At 36.7% G+C, this 26,529-nt stretch overlaps 1 protein-coding gene across 20 annotated transcripts in view; it reads left to right on the top strand.

Annotated features, from left to right (window-relative positions):
• PSD3 (pleckstrin and Sec7 domain containing 3) overlaps window positions 1–26,529 on the top strand; it is a 577,475-nt gene that overhangs the window by 535,360 nt on the left and 15,586 nt on the right. For 7 of the 20 annotated variants that reach the window (XM_025993716.2, XM_072763302.1, XM_072763304.1 and 4 more), the window contains one exon: window positions 17,169–25,643. The exons of 8 other annotated variants lie outside the window; for them this stretch is intronic. In XM_025993716.2, the coding sequence (XP_025849501.2) occupies window positions 17,169–17,384 (216 nt within the window). In that variant the 3' untranslated portion in view covers window positions 17,385–25,643. Of the gene's footprint in view, window positions 1–12,843; window positions 12,903–17,168; window positions 25,644–26,529 lie in introns of those variants that run through there. 5 more of the 20 variants (XM_072763298.1, XM_072763307.1, XM_072763305.1 and 2 more) reach the window with 2 other exon arrangements.

Raw genomic sequence — 26,529 nt, 5'->3', positions numbered from 1 at the left:
ACCAATGGAATATTACTGAGCCATCAAAAATGAAATCTTACCATTTGCCATGACATGGATGTAATGAAGGTATTATGCTAAGTGAAATAAGTCAATTGGAGAAAGACAATTACATATGATTTCACTCATATGTGGATATTAAAAACAAAACAGCATCATAGGGAGAAGGAGGGAAAAATAAAAAATATGACAAAAATCAGAAGGGAGACAAGTGTAAGCAACTCTTAACTCTAGGAAGCAAACTGAGAGTTGCTGGGCGGGAAGATGGGTGGGGAAATGGGGTAACTGGGTGATGGGCATTAAGGAGGGTACTTGATGGGATGAGCACTGGGTATTATATACAATTGATAAATCACTAAACTCTACCTTGATGCTAATAAAAGTATTAGTTAATTGAAATTTCTAAAAAACCAATTAAGATGTTTTTATTGGCATCAATAATTAATCCTTAGACCTAAGTAGTGAAAGGGAAATGGTGTAGCTGCCCAAACTTATTAAAAATATAAGTGGGCTGTAAGAGATATAATGAAAAGGGATTAGAGTTGGATTAATAGAGATTGGTTTCTAAGGTTCATTGTAGAGCCAGCTGGAAACCTGGTGGCCAATGCAATGTCAGTGAATTTTATGTGGCCATCAGACCTAATGTCAGCATTTTTGTTTGATTACCATAGTGCTATATTTTTTTCATTGTAATTTATATGCACTGAGAGAAGATAAGCAGTATCTTCTCCACGACTCCCTATTATATCACATCTGGTAGGTTTCCACATTGACTTGTTGGCCTGGCCCCTGGAGGCATTTGGGTTTGCCATCCCTAGAAAAAAGGCTGCAGCCAGTTGTATATATTTTGTCTCAGTTAGATGAGACATTTGAATATGTGCTTTGGAGTCAACTAGTCCCTTCATATTTAGAAAGTGGATACTTGCAGGTATGTGTTTTCAGGTCCTAATCTTAGGAAAAAATGTCTACTTCCCGGATGGCTCAGGCTAGAGGCAGAATAATGTCCCCTTGGCTTCATGTGGTAGGTTTAAGTGAGTTCTCACTCCTGAATTGCGACCTAGTGTACCATATGCTTATGGTTTAAGACCATTAGGACTCACACCAACCACATGGCTAGAAACTTCAGTTTTAGAAACAACAAATGTCCACTATAACAAGACATAATAGTTTGGGGACAGAGTATTTTAAATCTAGAAAATCTAGGACATTCTTGAAACATGATGCAATTTTTTCTGAATTTCTAATTTTTCTTGACATGTAAAATGGCATGATTCTTTCTGAAATTGATATACTTGGGAATAAGAGCCTATTTGACACATCCTCATTAGAGAAACTCATATTTAGAAGTGCACATAATATAAATATCTAGTTGCAAACCCTCAATTTTATTGTTGGGTTGTTTTTGGCATGGTGGGTGGGTGGGTGGCTTGATATATTTTTTAAAATAAATTCTTTGTGATCTTAGCCTTGTTTCCTCAGATTGTTCATCTTTAATTTGTCAACATTAGATAAGTAATTCTCACATTGTAGACCACTTTTCCTCTCACAGGAGCAGTGCAAGGGCATACCTCAATACAATGTCAACTGTCACAAGGCAAATCCACCTCTGAAGCAAATGATCATGCTATTAATTTATAATGGCTTTGATCATAAAGGTACAGTGATAGCAGTTATTACCCTTTTCTCTCTCGTGAAAGTAAGGGAGAAATTCCATTCACTTAGAGAAGTATCAGTATTAGCAACTGAATCTAGACTGGAATCTAATGATAGTACAGAAAACATCACAGAAGTATTGATAATGTCTGGATCTGAGAAGCTGTATTGCAAGTTAATAGAATTGTTAAGGAAATTTAAGAATTTTTTTTTAGTGGGATACTATTGTATGTCAAATGCTAGAGAACTTAGATTGGTGATTAATAATAGAGACATCATTCTTGCCATGCCATTTGGAATTGCATTTTTATGACAAGGCTAAGAAGCTCAGAAGTTTGCTCTGTAAGTGAAGATATATGCTTTTAAAAGGAGAAGTTAAGCAACAGGATCCTTTGAATCATATTTTAAGTAGATGATCAAAAAGAGCTAAGACCATACCTGAGAAGACAGAATAAACAGCCAGCCATATGACTTAAAATGACTCATTGTCCCTATATCCCTCCTTATTCCTGAAATATTTGCTCTCATGAGGGTCACTGCTTTGGGTTAAGGTATTAGCTGCAGGATAAGGGCAAATGCAGTGATAAAATAGTAAAATTGGGAAAAGGACTGGGCTGGGAGTTTAGGAGGCCGTTTTAATCTTATCCTTGATGTGTTTGTTACACATTTATTGTCTCTGGGCCTCAGTTTCCTAGCTATTAAAAATGAAATGGGATTGGGTGAACTAACCCAAAGATCCCAGAGGGCTAAATGTCCCTTCCAACTCTGTATTTTTGAAGAGAGTGATGTATTACCACCACTTAGTTTATTAGTTTGTCTCATGGAGACCCCTAAGAGTGTTAAACATAGAACAAGAATATTCCGATTTGGTGGGAGTACTTAGCTAGTTCAATCCATAGAGCATACAGCTCTTGATCTTGGGGTTGTGAGTTTAAGCCCCATGTTCGGTGTAGAAGCTACTTTAAAAAAAAATTAAATCTTTAAAAAAAAAAAGATATTTTGATTTAGGGATGTCAGGAGATCTAGACCAGTACTATCCAATAGAGATATAATGCAAATCACTTATATAATCTTAAATTCTCTAGTAGCTACATTTAAAAATTAAAGGAAACACGTAGAACTTACTGTAATAAACTTATAAATTTAACACAATATATCCAAATTACATTATCATTTTAACATGTAATCAATATAAAATATTAAGATATTTTACGTTCTTTTTTTCTTACTAAATCTTGAGAATTAGTAATTATTTTCCACTTACACCATATATCAATGCAGACTGGCCACATTTCACAGGTACTTTAGCTACCTGAGGGTAGTGGCTGCTGTATTGACTAATACATGTATAAAACCATTAAATCTGCTTAAAAGTCAGTCAGGGACTTGGAGGTCTGGTAACAGGCCTGGGTAGATTTAATGGCTAATTTAAGAAGTGGTAAGTGAGCTGATAGGCAGCTATTAGGCATCTATAAAGCTTTACAATGGTTTGCAAGTGGTTTTCATTCTGATTTAGCACTGTAGCAGTAGTTTAATATTTTGATTATTACTTCTGGTTAGAAATACAATAAACAGGAGGCTCACCTGGTGTGAATGATGTTGCCTATAGCCTTGTGTCCTTTTTCATATCAGTAACTTTTGAGATAGGAAAAAACGAAATACATTTCCCTTACAAAGAAAGTTCTTATGCAAACAATGTGAATCACCTCCTTTCTGGTTCCTGTAGACTTTTTTTAAATGACCCTCCCTGTCTCATCTGTTTGTTAACTGCTGGTGCTGAATCCTTCTCTTGGATTAACCTGCTGAATCAGAACAATGAAAAGGTGGTGTGTATATTGGTTTTGCTTTTTTATTTTCACCCAGAATACTTTATCTCTAACTACATTAGACTTTTTTCCTATTTATTCTAGAAGAATCTATATGTTTTTGATATAAGACTTTTAAAAACTTCAGTATCTGATCTGAGATGAAGAGGCTTTGGGGTGGGGTGCTGTAACAGGCTATTGAGATTCTTTAGATGTATCTGGTTTAAAATTACTCAAAAGACTTATAATGAAAATGTAAACTTTTTAAAAAAAATTTCTGGAAATATTAGGGAATAAAACCATATGCAAAGCAAAAGATGTTTTCTGTAAGAACTTTCAGCCAACATTCTTTGGAAGACTAGAAATTGGTTCTGTTCGTGTCATAGACTTCTTTTAGGAGTACTCAATAATTTGTCTACTTGTGTTCCTCCGTGAGGTGTAGCTCACACACACCAAGGGATGTGCAAGGTGTTTTCACAGCAGGTTTCTTCCCTGACCGGGTCTGGCTTTTGGCAAAATTGTGAAATAAGTAAAGCATGGCTGGTTTTCCATTTCCCTTCAGTGCCCTATGTGGAACTTGAGACCTGGAGAGAGCAAGGGACTTAGCCATGGTTGGGTTGCTTGGTGTTCTGACTCCACTGTTGGGAAGTTGCTTTACCAAGACAGGCTCAAAATTGGACACAGATAGTAGCTTATGGTACTTCTCTTAAAGGGACATTTGAACTGAGAATACAGAAAGTGTAAAAATGTTTTTAGCTCAAAAGCAATTAATAAATCTCAGGAATGAAATATCATGGAAGATTAGTGGGGAAGGTAGTTTAAAGCCAAGGTCTTTCAAAGCCTCCTCAAATCCGACCTTTTAAAAATTTCTTGGAAAGACTGACTTTGGGTCCTTATGACTGGCATTGGCCTTTGTGGAACTGTGAATTTGTGACAAGCTATAGTAAGGACTTTGGGAATGTGCTGCTAAGGGATATGACTTTAGGGAATTACAATATAATCAGAAGTATTACCAAGATATAAACCAAGAGACTAAGAGTTTTTATAAAAATGTTGTCATAAAAACTAAAATTTTGTTTTAGATGTTTTAGATGTGAGTTCCATAAGGAAAAATTTAGTAAGAGACAAACTTTTATTCCATAAGAGTTAAATTTAGTCATTTGTCCAGATAAATAGCGTTTCTCTAGCTCACATTACTTAACTTGGGTATGTAAAACTTGACTTTGTATCCCTGTTTCAAAGGACAATATCTTTTCCATTTTTTTTTAACAGCAAACTTTAATACCATTAATCCAGAATGAACTTTCTTTTTTTTTTTTTTTTGAACTTTCTTTTATATTTAACTTTATACTTGGCTGCTTCAAAACCCTCACACAAGGCCAAACTGTGTGGGTCCATTGAGAATAGGTGTAGCTAGAGCTCCCAGAGCCAGAAGCCTTGTGGATGGCAGTTCTCTGTACGAATGCCCCAGGGTGGGTTTGGAACTAAACAATTCATTTCTTGAACTTTCCACCAAGAAAACAAAATGTGTACTATTTTCTAAGTGAGCTTTGTGGACTTTAAGAATTTTGACTTTAATTTTTTAAAAGGGATAGAAATCTGTATACTAATAAAGACTGGGTGTGTAGAAAGGGTTTTGAAAGCAAGAGAAAGTAAATGATTGAGAGAGGTAACAGTGTTTTAAAAATTATTTCTTAGCAGGAATCAGGACTATTCTTTAACAATCCAAGCCTTGGAGTGCCTGAGTGGCTTAGTGGTTGAGCATCTACCTTTGGCTCAGGCTGTGATCCCGGGGTATGGGGATTGAGCCCCACATCAGGCTTCCCATGGGAAGCCTGCTTCCCCTCTGCCTGTGTCTCTGCCTCTCTCTCTCTGTGTCACTCGTGAATAAATGAATTAAAAATATTTTTAAAAATCCAAGCCTTTTCCTTTTCTACAAAGGTAAAAAGCACTGCAGGGGACCTGCGTGCTCTGTGTTGGCAGCCAGGCAGGCCCTGAGGAGAGCAGTAGCTGGACCAGGAGGTGGAATGGATCCACTGATAACCATTCATCTCCCCTTGCTCTCTAATGGGCCAGTGGAAGAGCTTTCTAGGTGCAGTGGAGGAGGGCTGAGTTCCCACCTGGCAAAGACAGAATGCCATAGGAATATCTGGGCTGGGAGGGCCAAGGGCAAAAGAATGGAGACAGAAAAGCTCTCTACAAATCCAGTCCTTCTTGTATATAGTAGAACTTTTTGATCCCTTCTGCTTACATTATTATACAGAAGCAAGCTTTTTGTTTTAAAGTTTTTAAAATAGAAGCCACAAAGTTCGTTTGGGGGGGGGGGTATCCCTGGGTGGCTCAGCAGTTTAGCACCTGCCTTTGGCCCAGGGCATGATCCTGGAGACCCGAGATTGAGTCCCACATCAGGCTCCCTGCATGGAGCCTGCTTCTCCCTCTGCCTGTGTCTCTGCCTCTCTCTCTTTTTGTCTCTCTCATGAATAAATAAATAAAATCTTTTAAAAAGAGAGAGAGAGCCAAGAGGTGAAATAAAAAAAAGTGGAATTCACATTTCCTCAGATTTTCCCAGAAAGCCACAAATGCAGACTATACAGATTGAAATGTGTATATTTGCTATATTTAGGCAGTGCATTACCACTGCTTGCTGAGGCCTAATATGAGAGTCGCATAAAGGAAAAATTTCTTTTTAAAAATGTAAGTCTTAGCATAGCTTTCAGATAAGAACTTCCAGAAAGCTCCTTTGAATGTCATTGCTTTCTTAAGTTAGCAGGTAGTGGTGGATGAGCCAGCTTGTTAAGAATAAAGTCTCTGCAAATCAATTCTGCCATCATTCCATACAACGCAAAATGGAGATGAACAGTCTTTATTTGAATAAGCAGTTACTTGAAGAGTTCCTTCCTCTATGGTTTGCATGTTTTTATTTTTTAGTTTGTTTCCCAGTGTAGAAATCTAAGAGCAAAAGTGTTTTGCCGTGTATATGACATTATTGGTTTCCTTCCTTCATTTTGGAATGTCCTTTTACCCTACCTGCATGAGAAAGGCAAATGTCAGGAGGAAATGTATTCAGGATTTGATTGCTAAAGCAATGAGGTCTGAATACAAATGGCAGTACCAAATTAAAATTGCCAGTACAGTGTTATTTTCATTCTGGTTATTACTATTGTATTCATGTATCAGAAATCAAAAGGATATAGTCTACCTTTAAATGAAATAAATGGTATGCAGGGTTCAAGAGAAAATAAGCTGTTCAATCAGATGCATATACATTCTTTTCAAATTATATCAATAGTTTGGTTGTTTTTTTCTTTTTCTGTTTTTGTTTTTCTTTCTTTTTTCAACCTAAGCAACAGCTTGCTTGCCTTAGACATAGTGTTTTCCATTCCTCCCCAGTAGGCATTGCTGCTAGTGAAAGGGATATTCTACATATTGAGAAGCATTGTTATAGGTAATTAAAGACCAACTTTTTGGGATCCCTGGGTGGCGCAGCGGTTTGGCGCCTGCCTTTGGCCCAGGGCGCGATCCTGGAGACCCGGGATCGAATCCCACGTTGGGCTCCCGGTGCATGGAGCCTGCTTCTCCCTCTGCCTGTGTCTCTGCCTCTCTCTCTATCTCTCTGTGACTATCATAAATAAATAAAAAAAAAAAATTTAAAAAAAAAATAAATAAAGACCAACTTTTTAATAAGCAAATATAGCAAAACAAAAATGTAGTCAAGAGGTTACAGACAGAAGAAAATTTTATTTTAGTAGAGAAAGAAGGCATTAATCATTTGAATTGTCTTTAGCTCTTGGTGGTCACATAAGGCTTCATGAAAACAGCAAATCTTAAGAAGGAGATTAAAGAAGAGAGCTTCCTGAATGGACAAAATCACCAAAAAAAAAAAAATTTAGAAGTTCTGTAAGAGAGTAGCTATTATACTTGGATTTGGTAAAATCCCATCTCAAATTGTTTTGATAGTGTACTAAGGTTTTGCAGTTACACTGCTAGAAATCTATTCACACTGTTGAATTCCTGAGAAAGAAAGCTAAACATACAACTACCAGATTTTCTAGAATTGATCTGAGAATGAATCAGCAGAGACTAAGACAAATTTTTTAATAACTTTGGCCAAAATGAATAAAGCCTAGTTTACAGCTTTAAAAAATAAAAAAATAAAAAAAATTTTTAAATAAAAATTAAATAAATAAATAAAATAAAAAATATAACTTTGGCCTACGGCAGCAAATTGTCCCTGAGGTACATCTTATTCTCAAATTTTCTTTGCCTTTCTTTTTTTTTTTTTTTTTTTTTGCCTTTCTTTTTTTTTTTTAAGATTTTTATTTATTTATTCATGAGACGCAGAGAGAGAGAGGGAGAGAGAAAGAGAGGCAGAGACATAGGAAGAGAGAGAAGCAGGAAGCCTGATGTGGGACTCAATCACTGAACCACCCAGGCATCCCTTTCTTTGCCTTCCTTAATGAAAGAAATATCTCTGAAAGAACTACATAACAAAGAGTGAATAACAATTTATGAATATAGACAAATGCCACACTTACAGTGGCAGTGTCAACAGCAGGCCACCTGACCCCAAGACTAGACTTTTCATTGCCACCAGTCTTTTCATTGCTTTTCACTCATTTTTTTATATTCTGTCTCATTTTTCACTTGCCCTAGAGGGACCATGTTAATTCTTACATAGTGATTACTTTGTGGCATGAAATTATATTAACTAAAACATTCAATTTTTGCTGTTTCTTCTTCCTTTTTTATCATCTGGCTATGAACATTATTATCACAGCAAAGATATAAAATTTTAATATAAAAAAACTTTTTAATATTGTTATTATTTGTTTACTATCAACAGATGATTATTAATATTGACAAGGCTATTACTCTCAGACCCAGGGAGTCTAGTTTCTTCAGTCAGTATTGAAGTATTTACCCAAGGGTAAATGTGATGTAAGTTACATGTAGATGATCAAGCATGGGAATTCAGATATAAATAACCATTGAAAAATAATCCTTGGATCTTTATAATGGCTGCTGTTGTTAGAAGGTAATGTAGAAGCTGCTCTTCATGTCAAAACAATGTCTAGTAACTATCAGAAAAAGAGCCACCATAGTCTGTTTACAGTGGTCCCACTTCTCAATTTATTTTTAAGCTCAAAGTGGGTCTTCATTTACTGTTATATGAGATGCTCAGAAATATGTCTGTTTTAGTTACCATAAAAATATGATATAAACTACTTATCTTTCTCAGCACAGAGGGAGAAAGAGAGAAAACTGAGAAAATTTAATTCTTAAATTTTATTTATTTCTTTTCAGAGAGAGTGTGCATGTGGTCAAACTGGTGGGGAAGGGCAGGGGGAGAGAAAGAAAATCTCAGGCAGACTTCATGTTCAGCTCGAGCCTAACACAAAACTCAGTCCCACAACCATGAGAACATGACCTGAGCCAAAATCAAGTTGGACACTTAACTGAGTGAGCCACTCAGGCACCCCAACAGACCCTCTGTTTTAAGCATAGCAGCCTGCCTGTCATTGCACTGTGCAGGGTTTGCCCTGCATGTCATCATGATGACCATACTCAAGTAGATGTGGACATGGGAAGAAAATAAACAAGTCTTTGATGAGTAGAGGGTCATGAGTCTCATTACTGTTCCACAGGGTCAGCCCTTCATGTTTTTCTGGAAAACATAGGAATGGTAAAACGCTGAAGAGTTATGTGTGTCCCCAGGAGTTACTGACTTAGGAATTCATCAGGCATCTATTCCTCCTTTATATACATGTTATTTTAATTTTTCTAGTATTTTCCATATTGAGAGTTGAAAATATGTGAAGGTGTATTGAGAAATTTTATTTTTTCATATTTGTTCCCATTTCATTCAAACATTCAACATTTATTCAGTGTACTCTATGTGTTCTCTGTGTTCTCTGTGCAAAAGCCAAGTCCTTAAGCTCATGTAATTATATTCTAGGATTGGCAGGAGAAAGAGAAACAGGATTTTTCTAAGTAAAATTTAAGCCTGATAGAAGTACTAAGGAGAAAAATAAATCAGTGAACAGTATTAAGAGTAGGCATTGCTATTTCTAGGCCATTTTAAGGATTTGAGGTTGGGAAAGATTTCTAAGGATGAGAAACCATTGGAGAATTTTGAGCAAAGATGGCATGCTCAAGTGAACTTATTTTAACATCCATTCATTATTAGAACTTTCAACAAAATGGATGTGTAGGAAACATAGCTGAACTTAATAAATGCCATTTATGACAAACACACAACAGACATGGTATTCAGTGGTGAGAAGCTGAAAGCTTTTCCTCTAAGATCAGGAGCAAAACAAGGATTCTCAGTCTTGCCATATTCATTATACACAGTATTAGTAGTTCTAGCTACAACAAGCAGACAAGGAAAAGAAACAAAAGGCATCTAAGTTGGTTAGAAAAGGAATGAAACTGTCACTATTTGTAGATGACATGATATTGTCATATATAGAAAACCCTAAAGACTCCACCAAAACAGTACTGGATCCAATAAATGAATTTAGTAAAGTTGCAGGATACAAAACTAATGTACAAAAAATCCATTGTGTTTCTATACACTAATAACAAACTAGCAGAAAGAGAAAAAAATCTTTTAAAAACTCACCTGGGTGGCTCAGCAGTTGAATGAGCCTCCAGCTCAGGGCGTGATTCTGGAGTTCTGGGATCAAGTCCCACATCAGGCTCCCTGCATGGAGCCCTGCTTCTCCTTCTGCCTATGTCTCTGCCTCTCTCTGGTCTCTCATGAATAAATAAATAAAATCTTAAAAAAAAAAAAACCAACTCCCATTTGTAATTGCATCAAAAAGACTAAAATAAAATACCTAAGAATAAATTTAACCAAGGAAAGGAAAGTTCTGTACTCTGAAAGCTATAAGACATACATGAAAAAAATTAAATGGCACAAAAGAATATGGAATATTTATGGATTGAAAGAATTAATTGTTAAAGAATTATTACAAAGTCTGCATTGCCCAATGCAATCAATCTACAGATACAATGAATTCCCTCTCAGAATACCAATAACATTTTTCACAGAACTAGAATAAATAATACTAAAATTTATATGGTACCTGCAAAGACCCCAAATGGCCAAAGCAATCTTGAGAAAGAATAAAGCTTGGAGGTATCATAATCCCAGATTTTAAGATATACTAACAAAGCTAGAGTAATCAAAACATGTGCTACTGGCACATAGACAAAATAGACACATAGATCAATGAACAGAATAGGGAGCCCATAAATAAACCCACAATAACATGATTGATTAATCTTCAACAAAGGAGGCAAGAATATACATTGGAGAAAAGACCGTCTTTTTCCCTCAGCAAGGGAAATAAAAGCAAAAATAACTGCACCAGAATAAAAAGCTTTTGCACAGCAAAGGAAATTAGCAATAAAATGAAAAGAAAACCTATTGAATGGGAGAAGATATTTGCAAATGATATATCCAATAAGGGGTTAGTGTCCAAAATAGATAAAGAACACAAACAAATTAACACCAAAAATAAAACAAACAAACAAAAAAACAGTTCAGTTAAATATTGGTCAAAGGACTTGAATACACATTTTTCCAAAGAAGATATATGCATGGCCAACAGATAATGAAAAAAAAAAGTTCAACGTCATTACTCATCAGGGAAATGCAAATAGATACCACAGGTATTACCTTGACATCAGTTAGAATAGCTAATATCAAAGACAAGAAATAACAAGAATATTGGTGGAGATGTAGATAGAAGGGAACCCTTCCATACAGCTGATGGATGGGGATGAAAACTGGTATAGCCATTATGGAAAACAGTATGTTTCCTAAGAAAACAAAAGGACTAATTTGAAAGATATATGCACCTATATGTTTATCAGAGCATTATTTATAATAGCCAAGGTGTGGAAGCAACCTAAGTGCTCACTGATAAAGAAGATTTAGTGTGTGTGTATATATACACTATTCTGTGTGTGTATGTCTATACACACACACACACACACACACACACACAATAGCCAAGGTATGGAGGCAACCTAAGTGCCCACTGATAAAGAAGATTTAGTGTGTGTGTATATATACACACACAGTGGGATATCATTCAGTCATAAAAAAGATTGAGATCTTGCCATTTGTAACAACATAGATGGACCTAGAGGGTATTATGTTAAGTAAAAGAAGTCAAAGACACCATCATTTTTATGTCAAATTTAAGAAGCAAAACGAACAAACAAAACAAAACAAAAAAGAATCATAAATAACAGTGAAACCAGTGGTTGCCTGATGGGTAAGGGAGTACAGGGATGGGTCAAGTAAGTGAAGGAGACTAAGAGGCACAAACCGTAGTTATAAAATAATAAGTTACTGAGATGTAAAGTACAACAGAGGGAATATACTCAGTAAGATTATATAACTTTGTATGGTGACAGATGTTAACAATACTTATATCATGGTGAGTATTTCATAACAAATATAAATATCAAATTACTGTGTTGTACACCTGAAACTAATATTGTATGGCAACTATACATTAATTAAAAATAAACATTTTTAAGTTAAGTTAAAGCTAGTGTGCAAGGCAAGCAGTGAATCAACAGGGAGTATATTTGTAAATTGCTTTTAAACTATCTGATGTACCAGTTTAGAGACTGAAAACTTGATGATCATGTTCAAATGATCAATGTTGGTCAAACAAACTTGTATAGTATTGCGCACTCTTTTCTGCTTCCCTAGCAACCTCTACCATCATGCTAGCAGACCTGTGATTTTCTTTGAGGGGGTCAGTATACCTAGCCCCAGGAATGGAATCATGATTTAAACTAGACATGATAACCTTTACTCATATTGCTAGCCAACCTGGCCCACAAAGTTTCTGCTGAAAAATCAGGTGAGAGTCATGTGGGTGTTCCCTTATATGTAACTAGTTGCTTTTCTCTTGTTATTGTTAAGATCCTTTTTTATCTTTAGTTTTTGGCATTTTAATTATTGTGTGTCTTGATGCGGACCTCTTTTGGTTCATGTTTGGAGCTCTTTCTTCTTCCTGGACTTGGATGTCTGTTTCCTTCCCGAGAGTAGAGAATTATACAGCTATTTCTTCAAATAAGTTTTCTACCCCTTTATCTCTTTTCTTTCTGGGGCTCCTATAATGGGAAGATTAGTACTTTTGATGTTATCCCAGAGATCCTTTAACCTATCCTCATTTTACTTTAAACTTTTTTCTTTTTGCTGTCCAATTTGGATTATTTCCATTACCTTATCTTCCAGATCTCTGATACATTCTGTATCTTCTAACCTGCTGTTTATTTCCTGTGGGGTATTTTTCATTTCTGTTATGTACCCTTCAGCCTGATTTGTTTCTTTTTAATATTTTCTGTCTCTTAGTTGAGGATCTCACTGAGTTCATCCACTCTTCTCCCAAGTCTGATGATCATCTTTATCAGGTAGATTGCTTTTCTTCATATTGTTTAGTTCTTTTTCTAAGGTTTTGCCTTGTTCTTTCATTTGGAGCATATTCCTCTGTCTCTATATTTTGTCTAACTCTCTGTGTTTGTTTCTATGTATTAGGTAGGTCAGCTATGTTTCCTGGTCTTAAAAGTAGTGGCCTTATATAGAAGGTATCTTGTGGGGTGTTATTCTATATGTTGGCAAATTGAACACCAATAAAAAATAAATTTAAAAAATGAAGGTATCTTGGGAATCAGCAACTCTCCCTGATGACCAGAACCAGGCACTCTAGGGATGTCCCCTGTGTGGGCTGCCTGTGCTTTCCTGTTGTGATTAGGCCACACCACTTCAGGAGTGCTCATAGGTAGAGCTAGCCCCTTGCCAGGCTGGCTGTAATGTAGTCATGACTACTGCAGATGTACTGGTGTGTAGGACTGGCTAAGAGGTCCAGCTGCAGCTGCTACAGGCATGCTGGTGGGTGGGGATAGCCTCTGTTATGGCTTGCTGTGCAGCCTGGTGTGACTTACAGGTGTACTGGAGGTGGGACTAGCACCCATTGTGGCTGGCTGCAAGACTCAAGTAACTGTTGCAGCAGTTCTGGTGAGCAGGCCTGATCCCCCTCCATGGGCCAGTAGTTGCTTTGGAAGGGCACAGGTCCTGGTTGATGCTGCCTGCCAGGTGTTGCAGGGATGGTAGGGAGCTATTTTGGAGGAGCACCTGCCAGGACAGAAAGATTGGGGAGGGTGAGGCAAAAGGCTAGCAAGATAGATGGAGAATGTCAGAACTGACATCGGCCAACCAAGCCTGCTAGGCTAAATGAGGGCATTAAAAATGGCACTTGCCCACACTTCCATTCCCAGCGAAAGTTCTGCTAGATCCCTGCACCTCCAGCACATGCCCTAAAATTATTCAATCAATGTCCTTTGTGGATATCTCAAGTATTTTCACACTGCTGCTTTTGTGCTTTGAGTGATATTGCACACAGGCCCTTTAAGAGTGGAGTCTCCATTTCTGGCTCTCCCAGAATTAAGATTCACTTGATTTTCAAAGTCAAATGTCGTAGGCATTCATCTTCCCAGTGTACACCTCCAGGGGGAGGGTGTAATGTAGGGGCTAAATCCCACAATTCTCAAGGAGGACCTCCACACTTGTAATAAATAATTCTGCCCCTTGTGGGTCCCTAAGTCAGGGATTTAGTTCCTCACCATATCTCTGCCCTTCCTGCCCTTCTCAATTTGGCTTTTTCTCCCTATCTTGTGAAGAGTCATAATAGTTTTCAGCTCTTTCTCAGAGTGAGTTGCACTACACGTATTTGTACCCTTCATATGTTTTTGAGAGGGGGTGAGTGCAGGATCTTCCTACTCCTCCATCTTCCTCTCTCCCCAGCTTTAACTTCAAACTTAAATTTCACAGTTGGTCTTAGAAAAAGAGATAAGAATCACATCTTCTCTGAAAGAAAGGAAGAAAGGAAATAAACTCTCCCACATCATTTTCCTTAGCCGCAAGCCTTTAGATAGATAGAGATTTACATATTCAGATGAATCTGTAATCTCAGAAGAATATGAGGAAACTCTACCCGCTGAATAATTCTAAGATTAAAGACGCCCTAAAATATTTTCAGTATGCATTTGGTTTGATTTTAGAGAAGGCTAAAAGGCAAGTCTGCATCAGTGGGGTTGGTAGTCTCTGTCTCTGTAAACCTTTTTAACACACACACACAGAGTAAAGCCATTTGGAAGTTTATAAAGACCCATCAGTTTCTTTTTCTTTATTTCTCTTAACAACAACTGAACACTTCATTTTCTAGTCCCCTATCATCCTTTGCTTTGCCTTTTCTTTTCATCTGATGACTCATGCTCCTACTCTTCTGTGCTATTCCTTTTGTTTGTTGACTGACTGTAGAATTAGTGTAAAAGCTGTAGAATTAGTGTTTGAAATGGTTTTCCCTTTATGTGTTTTTTAGTTGAATTTTCCCAGTGGTATCAGTTTCTTCAAAGACTACTAGAAAATTGGCGCTATTACCTTCTCTCCTTTTGTCCCCTTTAAGTCATCTCAAAAATTCATCTTTCATACCCGTTTTATTGTATAAATGCCCCAGCTTCATAAATAGTATGCCTTCTGCTGGTTTTCCAAATCTCTTTTTAAACTGCCTTTAGATCATTTTACTAAAGGTTGTTCATATTGGGAGTAGTTCCTCCTGCACTTTTATCTTGCCACCAAAGCAGTGTAGAGATAGATTAAAATAATAAACTTTCATAATAAATAAGACTTTAGAACTAGTATGCCCTTTGGATATTGTTTAGTTCAGTCCCCTGATTTGACTGATGGGTAATACTGATAACATTTTTTATTAGCAGATGCCCTTATTAAGCCCTTTTACAATTTTCTGAGATAAGCTTAGTATTTTATTCTTCTACTTTGTTACTTTATTAAAATTGGAATGTATATCAGTTAATAATGCCTTCAGCTGCATTTGACAATGCCTGATGAACAGTGGCTTAAACCCTAAAAATATTTATTATTCATACTTTACAAGATATTCAGAGATAATAGGGAATCTTAGATTTGGATCCAACTGATTATATCTTCAAGAACCTGGGTTCTTTCAGTCTTTCCAGTTTTCCCCAAGCTACCATCTGGTCCTTTAGTCTTCGTGCCCGCTGCCCTATGTCATGGGGTGTAGTTTAAGCAATCATATCTAAGTTGAGGAAGAAATAAGAGTGAAAGGGGGCCTTGCACCTGTAGTTTCTCCTCTAAAGCCTGGCCCCCTTATCAGAAAGTAAAATCACCTTCCCAGAAGCTCCTCAATACATTTCTCCTTACATTTTATTGGCAAGACTATCACATGACCCATCTTAGCTGCAAGAGGGGCTGGGAAAGCATTCATGTTTTACAGTGAGAGGAATCTTTGTAGTGGGAGGAATATAGGAGTAGCATAGGGGATTGAGAATCCCTTTTGATTGACTAAATTACCAACAACTGTCAGAGTGGTCATCCTAAAATATACATGTATATATTTTCATATCCAGGGAGGAACTATATCTTAGACAATGGGTTCTGGAGTCAGATTTCCTAAGTTTAAACCCTAGCTTCTTTGCAAACTTTGACTTTGGACTTCTCTCTGCCTCTATCTGCTTTACTGTAAAACAGGGATAATAATGTACCAATTACATACATGATTATTGTACTAATGACTTAAAGTTAGCATATGATGAGTACTGCCTATATATGTCATTATCATCATCAAGCAAAGCTTGGCATCTCCACACAGATACCAAACTCAGAGCAAGCTTAATTACTAGCAACTTTTTCCCACTTTTGAACAAAACAACCTAAAAAAGTAACTTCCAGTAGCGTCAACCTCATAATTATTAACTTTAAACTAAGATATACAAAATCTCAATCTGACTAGGAAAACCCTTAAGAGACTTATAGTCATAACAGAATTTGCTTGCCTCTGTTGTGATAACTTATAACTGACATGTCATTTTGTTTAGAAATAAAACTCATTAGGTTTTCTATAAATGCTTCGTGTGTCAAAGCAGTATGGTGAAAGGCTTCTTTTGACTAGAATCTATCAAATCAAGAACCTGGGACCCATCCCATCTGTAATTTGCAAGATCTCTTTCTCTTTCTATATATATATATATATATATATATCATATATAGTATACTATATAGTTCTGTAGTGACCTAGATAAAAACAAAAGCACCAATTACAGTTAGAGAAAAAAAATCTCTGCAGTGTTTTTTTTTCCAGGTATTTTTAGGTAAACATACATGGAGATAGGAGAATGAAATGGCTGCTTAAACATAATATTCAAGAAATAGTTGATGACGAAAAAAATTTTGTAGTATGAGAAAAGTATCAAAATATTATATGAAGTTTTATAAGAAACCATAATACTCTGAGAAATTGATAATTCTAACAGAAAGTGATGTTGGGAAACCCAGAGCAGCTTCTAGAAAGTGTTGTGGTCTTGTAGGGTACTGGAGAGTAAATTCACCATAGATTCTTTGTAGAAGTACGGAGAGTAGGAAAGAAGTAAACAACCATATCCAAACTAGGTTCAAGTGAGGGCCTAGGTCATGTGAGGGAAGCTCGAGTGACGGCGCAATAGGGGCCATCTGATTGCCCACAACCAGAGGTGATAGCTCCTCCAGCATGTACCATTCTTGAGCCTTAATGTTGAGGAAGCATGATTCCTCCATGCATTATGAACAGTGTACTGACTACCATTCTTCTCTGATTTTCCCTCCAGAAAACCCGTTATGAAATTTATGTCAGCATTCTAAAAGAAGGAGGCAAGGAGCTCCTGAGTAACAATGAAAGTGAGGCTGTAGGATTGAAGAAGTCACATTCAAGTCCTTCGCTGAACCCAGATTCATCTCCAGTTACAGCCAAGGTCAAGCGTAACGTGTCAGAGAGGAAAGATCACCGACCTGAAACACCAAGCATTAAGCAAAAAGTTACTTAGAATCCATCTGTGACCAGGAAGTACTGGTCATGGAGCAAAATAGAGTTTTTCAAGATCTTTCTGGTAAACCCGTGAATATCTTTTTAAACAGTCTGTGACTAAATGGTGCATTAGTAACCTTTTCTATTGCATAGCTTTGTTAGTTTCTGTACTGATTGTCTCTTTGCTCTTGATTTCTTGGCTTTGATGATTTTTTTTTGCTACTTGATGACTAATGCACCTTTTTCATGAGGGGAAGGGATCATGATTTCAGAATGATTATGTGTCACTTTTCCTTTGGTTTTTTCTTGTTTGCACTCTGCTCAATTGTTTTATGTATTCTCAAATCAGCTATTATACTTTTTTAAGGTTAAAAAATTAAATTCCTTGTGGAACATTTAACTGGACAAACTTGGTAGTTTAGCAAATTCTAGCCAGAGTTAATATAAGCCTTTATATGTGAAATCTTGCTCAGTCACTGAGGTGAAATTGAGCACTCACAGAAATTCAGTTAAGAATTAAAATTCTGGGAATCAAGATGTCCCACTGTGATGCAGATGTGCATACATCTTCACACTTACTGTTGAGTTCTGACTCTGCTGGAAGCAGGGATAGGAGGTGTGAAGATCAGAGGACTGGAGAACTTAAGAAGTGCATTAGCTTCCTTGAAGTATTGATTTCATTTCAGCCAAAGAAGGAAAGAGAAAGTGAAATCTTTCGCCATTGAAGGTTGTGGAAAGACGACACCAAGTTCATTTTGTTTCCTAAAGGGTAGTGGCAATAATCGACTCTTGGGGAGCTGTAGCAGTAGGCTTGCCATTGGTGTGCAGGAAATTGTTACCTCATTCCCAGGGTCTAGACTAGGAATCCAGAATCATCTCTATCGTCAATACTCTGCCATTCAGGAATTAGGTTATTTTAGGCATGGTGTTATCTCCTGATTGTAAAATATTGGAGTCTTCCTAACAAAATAATGTTGAAAACAGAACTCCTTTTGTTCTTTTTTAAATCAAAACAAAGTAAGACAGGAAAAAGTAGCTGCAGTTGTTCAGCAATGCAATGAATATTGATTCTTTAAAATAAATCTGAAAGTAATAAATTGAATGAATTGTGATTGGAAAACTGGAATCTACTGGCTACATAAGCAAGGTTACTTAGTTTATTCTTATCTCAGTCTTTTTGATAGCCAATTCAGTCCGCTACTACTGAACTTTCTCCTGAGAACAAGTACTTTATTTTAAATCATTATTTTCTATCTACTCAAATTTTATTAACCTTACAGTCATGAGTTTTTTCCAGTGATGGTCCCTTTGCAATTTAGGATAATAAACATCACATTCTCCTGTAGAGGTATAAAAAGTGAAAATTGAGCCTTCTATTAGTTAGAACTTTCTGATTTTGAAACCTTGATACTTTGTGATAATTAAAGCTATAATCTTCATGACTTCAGAGATAATAGAATCACTTTGAATACTCTTCTCTCCCATACATATTTGCTATAGTTGTGCTCAGTTTATTAGTTAAAGGTACTATGACCAAAGAATCAGGGACTCTGCATGAATAGCATGGTTCTGGTAAATTAGGGAAAACCTGCTATTAAACCATGGTGGTTTCTAATGCTGTATTGTTCTGATGTACCAGCATTTAATCACAAGATTATTTATTAACATTTACTTCCTTTACCTATATAAATGCCCATATTTGCTAGTGCCCAGAAAAGAGAAACCCCATGCTAAGGTTGTAGCTGCTTGCTTTATGATAAGTATTTTGCCACACCTTGAAAAGTTCAATCTAACCCTCTATCTTGTTTACATGAAGGCAATGACTAATTTATGTTTCAAACCCAAAAAACAAGGTAGTTCCCAATATAGCGCTGTGTACCTGATTCGTTTTTGTAGCTTCTGACCAAATCCAAGATTTCCATGAGGGAATCATCTCTCTTCCTCAAATCTGAATAATTAACCTATTTGTTTTCTGCCTAGATACTTACTCATACCAAGCAGAAAATACCTAGACTATATCATCTCTGAGCTTCAATAACTAAAGAAAAATAAACATCCCTGATTGGCTTGAATGTGTTTGTCCATAGTGTGACTGTGTCTGTGTATATAGAATGTCTGTGTGTATTTTACTTACAGTATATAATAGACATGAAATGGTACCTTGCTACAGTGTTTCTGACATTTAGAGTAGTTCTGAAATGCTCAGTTAGCATCAGCAGCACTACAGCATTATTCCTATTATATGACTTACTACTGTTAGCCTACAGGAACTTCTGTAGGATATGCTAATAGATAAATGGATGAGAAGGACATTTTGAAGCTGCCATATACTATGTTTGCATAGTTCCTCTTTAAAAACAACTGCAAAAGGTTTTTCTGTGAGCCAGGATCCTAGATTGCCCTGACATGATGTTGCCCATCTGCAGGGGATGGGTTGAGAATACTTCTGCCCTATTTGCTGTCAGTGCACCTAGCAGGCCAAGAGTTTATTCAATAGGAGGAAGTGGTCCCTGATTTGACTAGATTCTAAGAGTCTTGCCAATAGCCAACCACATTTTCCTTTGTGATAATTTTTTTACTATGATATCTAGTCAGAAGAAATTGAAGACATTTCCTTTCACAGCTATTCCAAGCCTGCTACCTTGTTCACAGTACAGGGGACCTCTCCTTCTCCTTTCCTTCTTCCCATTCCCACTTCTCACCCATATCTCAGCACCAGGAGCCTTGGGATTTCTCTCCATGTGGTAAATTATTATTCTCCTTCACATAAATACACTTAATATTTTTTGTACAGAAAATCTTGATAGTCATCAAAACACCTTGGTGATAGTCTTGTTGCATAATTGACCGTGGCTAATGTATAAAATCTTTGAGAGTTTTCGGGCTTTGTTCCCCCACCTTGCATGTTGACTTTTACAGGTGTCAGAAATCTCTTGATAGCAATCAAACTTAATCACTAGCATACAGAGTCCTCTTTTTTTTTTTTTTTTTTGCCAGGCTTATAGCCCTTATTTAAAGTGCGCTTTTTAGAAACATTTTGGTACGTTTAGCAACACCTACTTCAACCAAGCAATACTTCCATGTTTTTAATTAATCTCAAGTAAAACCAATATGTGGGAGAGTCCACTGGTAAAACTGTAGTTCCAATTGATCCTAGATAAAGACGGTAGAAAGCAACTGTGTGAGACCGTCTAGACTTCTCTGTTATACTAATTCAGAAGATAGGACAATGTCCTAGTCAGGAGTGATAAGAGAGAATTAATTCTGAAAGAAAAATTGGCTGGCTTTCCAAGGCCAAGCTACAGGTGGTTTCTTGAGTTTGTGTTTTACCCTGTGGCCAAACCATAGAACTTCTGAGGCTAGATAATAATTTATACAACCTAAAGTGAAGGAGAGTTTTCTGCTGTTCCTGGCCTATTACTCCTTCTGATGTAAAAAGCTTGAAAATCTGTTCTTAGGTAAGGAAGGGCCTGATTTGGTATGAGCTAAACCTCTTCTCTGTCTTTATCCCTAATCATAGACAATGGGAAGAATATTGAACTTTTCAGAAGTTTCTCTATTTCTTACTAGCCAGACTTTCTTGAGTACAGTTAGTTGTCATTGGATTTTGAATTCACAGAGAGTTTCTCAGCCTTATAGATCCAAATTTCTGTACTTTAGCACTTATGGACCTAGTCAAGTTTTCAGCACATTGGTAGCTACCTTACCTAGTTTCAGCGGTGAACAATCTCTTCACTTTTCAAATGACAATTTTTTCCAATTGTCATTAACACTGTTAAACAAAGAACCAAAGTGGCATCCAAGGCTTGTTAAAGTAGAGTTTAGTTAATGAATAATAGTGTGACTTTGGATTTAAATAGCATCTTTTCTCAGCATCTAATTTGCTCTGACAAAAAGAGATCAGTCAGCTTTGTGACTGCAGCTGTATGACAGCAGAGGGCTCATCTGCAGCTGCAATGATGAGCCCTCTGCAGCTACCTTGCTCCAAAGCTTTCTGGCTGTCTCTTCTCCCAGGCCAGTTCAGGCCATTCGTCTGCCTTCGCCTTGGGTCAACAGATATCTCCATTAGCCTTTTGACATCCTGTACTGTCAAGTCACCTACAAGACTTTAAAGGTCAGTAGTTCACCATAAAATAATCCCAACAAATGATAGGGAAGTGCTTTGTCATTGCTTCTCCTCTCAGAATCCTTTTCAATGTCTCACTGATAAAAGGGGGACTAAAGTCCAAAGCCATTGCCACTCTCCTTTTGTACCTATAGTATCCAAATCCCAAGTGGGCATCATTCTGCTTAGGATAATAACGCCCATTGCATGCAAAGAGAATATCTTCATAGACAGAATGTCAGTAAATACTTGAATCTGCATGATAGTTTGTTGACTTGAATGCAACAGCAAGAAAATATTGCAAGTTAAGTAATTGTATATACAGTTTCCTTAAATCTCCTTGGCTTGTTCTTTGTAATTTATGTGTGTATCTGTAGTAGTGCAGGATTTTGGAGAATATTCATATCGATAGTATGTCAGACATCAAAAAAAATGCTTTCTGTCACCTGCCAATGTTGTATTGTGGTTATTTATAGTTGTACGTATGTATATGTATCATTGTGTAGACTGTATATCAGTATATGGTATATGTATATCAAATTTATTTTTATCTTTAATAACCAGTGTGATATGAAAAGCAAGTAAAAACCTCATAGGATTGATTATATAATGCAGTTATTGAGAATATATATAGTGGTACTGTTTTATTAAACTTAAATTAAAATATTTTGATTAGATTTTTAATAAGATTTTATGTTAGAAAATTCCATCTTTGATCTTTGAATCACCAGGGCAAAATGACTCTGAACTAACTTTGTGAAACTATTTCAGTGTACTGTGTACAACACTAAGGGGGTAGCTCATTGTAATTTTAGATACATGGAAAGAGGGGGAAAAAACAGACATCCTATGCAGTCTTAAAAACTTCAGTATTCTGGGCGCTTAACCATAAACTCAAACTGGCAGTTTTGGGCTTATTACAAATTGTGATGCTTTAAAGCACATGTTCTTTATTGTTGTAATTAGTCCAGAAAAATAGAGCTTTCAGAAGAATTAAATAAGTGCCCACCATATCATTTTTGTGCCTGTGTCTATTTTACAGTAGATCAAGCCACTCTTCTAGCACCGCCTCTTTACCCTCTTTAATTTAAAGAAATATTACAATGTTAAAGTATATCAGGGTTTCCCAAGATCAGGTACTATATTCTAGGTTTGCAGTTGTACAAATTAGCATCTAGTGTCACAAGTAAAAGAATTTTAGGGCAGGCTGTGGACCAGGTTAAAACTTAATTTAATATTTTTATATTTAGGTCTCTTCCTGCCTCTCCCCAAAGAAGAGCCACTGGCCTTAGTTGTTTGAGCTTACTGCTTATCTTACAGTGTGTAAATATATAATTAGAGATTAAATGTATATTAACCAGCATGTTTGGTGTATTTAAAGCAGCAACTGAGTATGTCTGAGTGAGTGGTTGAGTGCAGTATATTTTTAAAAATACTGTCTCCTATTCTTTGTATCTGATTCAGAGAATTGGAGTTGTAGAATGGAAGACCAATCTTTGGTTCCAGTCTACAGTAGTGTGTTGGTAGTTACATTGGAATTTTTTTTTATTAAACTACAGTTTCAAACTATTTTTGCAAATATATCATATTTCCTAATTTGTTATTGACATGCAGTAAACTGGCTCTGTGACTAACCAGAAGGATCTTTGTTCTGCAAGAGTGTGTTTCTTTCTAAAAATTATAGTGATTTGCAAAAGAATCCATTTGATTCAGAAAGTATACATAAAAGGAGTAGCAAAAATAAAGTTTCGTTTTGGGCCTTAATCATTTGAAATGTTTGGACTTTTCATATAAAGCCATGTATGTTATAAAGCCAAGTAACCATTTGGCATGGATAATAATATCCACTGTATAGAGAGTATATATGCACACTGATTTTTAATGCCATCAGGATACTTATTTAAGGTATACAAATGAGACTAATTAGACCAAATTGAAATCAGAGGGCTTGAGGGGGAAGTATGTGAGCTGGTTGCCTTCCATTTAAGGTAGACATACATGTGGTCAGTCCTCTGCTCCTGAGAGATTCAGAACCAGTTAACTGCCCCCTTAGGTGTGTAAGGGGAAAGTCTTACACATGTAGGTCTCCCACATGTGTACATACACTTGCACACATGTATACATAGTGGATGTTTTAAGTTATACAAACTTAAAACACAAAGGGCCAGGGTGTAAAAATGTTGAACGAAGTGGGTGGAAACTGCATCACAGGAATATTTTCTAAGGTCTAGGGAGGAGTTTGAGCTCTAGAGTCTGACTTTGAGAAGCATCGGATTTTTAACAAATATATGAATACATATATATCACATCCACCAAATTGAAGGCTTTCTTATCATTCATAAGCAGCCAGTCTCCAACATCTTGCAGTACCATGGGGACATTCCAGAAGGCTGATGTTCACTGTTTACCAGGGTGGCACTGCTGCTTGCCCTGGAGATCATTCCTTTGAGAAAGGAACACAAATAGAGAAGCAAAAAGGCGCTTACCATAGGAGCATTAATATGAATTGTCCACATTCGCTTTTCAGCCATACTGGTGAGAAAGCTCAGATTGAAGTTATGCTGAACAGTTAAGCACTTTTCTATCAACAATGACAGTAAAGATGGAGATGAAAAGAAACTTAGCTAAAATATATTTCCCTTTGCAGGGTAAAGAACTAAACTCTCACTAATAGTGTCATAAACACCTTCACTTCAATTCCTGAAAATCTTGGTTAATGGAGAGAAATTTGGAGTTTCACTTACCATTTCCCTGTGAGCTTGCATAGATAAGACTTTAGACACTCCCAAGAGAGTCCTATTCAGAAAGCTCGGTTAAGGACAGTACTGTAGGTCTGAGGCTCCTTGCTCTGACCCCTGAATACTGGGGCACTACAGAGGATGACAATGTATTCTCTCTGCAAAGAGGAGCTTCTCTTCTGGCCTTCCACTCCACTTGGGCTTCTACTGAGCAGCAGGCACATCCTGGATTTCAATGTTGTTTCCCTGGCTTTAGGAATCCAGCTGTTCTAATGAGTAGACCCTGCTGAGGAAAGATATCAACTCTGAGAGTGACTGAGTTACTGGAGGTGACATATGACAAAGGTATTTTAAAATTTTTCTGACTGACACCAAGACCACATATTTTGCCTTTGCACCCAGATTTCTGGAAATGGATAATGTTTCAGTTCTGTGGGAAGGGTCAGGGAACACTAAGTTTATTGCTTAGCATTTCTGCTCAGTGCTTATTGCTTAGCATTTCTGCTCAGTTTAGATGAGAGCTGTTGGGTAAAGGCCTAAATGCCTCCCTCCATTCTCTTCTACCTCAGGTTTTAGGAGCCCATTTCTAGAACAGAAATTTATATGAGTGGAGAACCAATACTGTCAGCCTTGATTACTGTAGGACAGGCAGGAGGGTGGTAATATGTATCCTGTAATATAGAACAAGCTTTTAACTTGTCCAACCTAGTAACTGGATTATGTTTTCTGTGACTCAAACTAATTGGCAGTGTGGAACTTTCATTTACCTTCAAAGTTTTCTCCACCAATCATTGCAGTTTCATTGCAGTCCTGGTGCCATAACTCCCTGCAAATTGTGAAAGTAATTAGTGACAAAATAGCAGCCTACTCCTTTTCAGTGGCCAGACTGTCAGCATTAGCAGACTTAGGTAAGCTAGTGGGACTGAATTATGTACTGGAAACCTGTTCCTCATTATCACCCACCAGACTGAAGACATGCCATCTCCTAGAGAATTATGGCATTTATGGTGGTCATCTTTTTAATGGAACAGTAGCTTATGCGGATATTGTTAAAGCATTTAGAGACTATTTTGAAAATTAAGTTTACATTTTACAATTGCTTTATTTTTTATTAAAATAGTTGTATATAAATACTACTCCATTTCACTGATGTTAAAGTAAACCTAACCATGTAGACAAGTGTGTCACCTGATATGTATAGAAGCTATGATATATATATAGTACTTTTCTCTATTGTGTAAATGTTTATGAATATAACTGTTCTGTGTTTTTATAAGTTGGGGATAATTTGTTGTTTTACAACAACAAAATCAATTGAACTTAAGTGGCTTTTATGTAATAGAAATTATGCAAAATAGTGAAAGATTTAAAATATGTATATGATATATGTAAATGTACAAACTTTAGAAAGAAATAAATTAACAAATTTCAATCATTTAGGAGAATATTTTTATTTGCTTATTTAAGCAACTGTATAATACCTTTAAAAATCAAAACACAACACACCCCATCCTGCAATAAAAAGCCCCACAGTGGCCAGGATAATTGATTAAGATGTTAAGAAAGTCAGATCGTTACCTCTCACCTCCATTAACATCTGTAAAAACCCGTGTTTGCACAAAGATGTTGATGAGACTTAGGGAGCCTACTGTCTTCATTAGCAGACTTTGAGCAGAGAAAGAACAAAAGTTTTGAAGCAATTTCAAAAATTCATTTTGCATTTCCATACTCCTAACATTTTTTATCAAAGTAAAGGGACTGGAGAGTTCATTATTGTGCTAAAATGCAAATGTTGGTCACTGCTTTATGGTGCCTAGTGTATACATCTGTGTTCTCATAACCAAACTTAATACTAAAACTAAGATCTGTTGATTTGAAAAATGAAAAAATAAAACTCCACCCTAATCACCTAACTTCTGAATATTTGAGAAGATGTTTTATGCTTGGGTATTTGGGCTTTAGGAAGCAAGATAGCTGATAAATGAATGAAAGTGCTGTCTGGCAGAGATGAAAACTGCTGTTATGTGTAAATTTCAAAGAAATAAATAGCTTGGGGTGGGGAAAATGGAGGAGATAGGCTCTTTGGCACCCGTTGGCTTCCACTAAGATTCCCTGTGTGACTCTCAAATGAATCCTCTTAAGTTAAAAATAGACCTGCCCTGCGACCCAGCAATTGCCCTGCTGGGGATTTACCCCAAAGATACAGATGCAATGAAACGCCGGGACACCTGCACCCCGATGTTTCTAGCAGCAATGTCCACAATAGCCAAACTGTGGAAGGAGCCTCGGTGTCCATCGAAAGATGAATGGATAAAGAAGAT

This window comes from Vulpes vulpes, chromosome 7, assembly GCF_048418805.1.
Source record: "Vulpes vulpes isolate BD-2025 chromosome 7, VulVul3, whole genome shotgun sequence".
Classification (NCBI taxonomy): domain Eukaryota; kingdom Metazoa; phylum Chordata; class Mammalia; order Carnivora; family Canidae; genus Vulpes; species Vulpes vulpes.
This window is presented reverse-complemented; position numbering and strand designations above follow the sequence as displayed.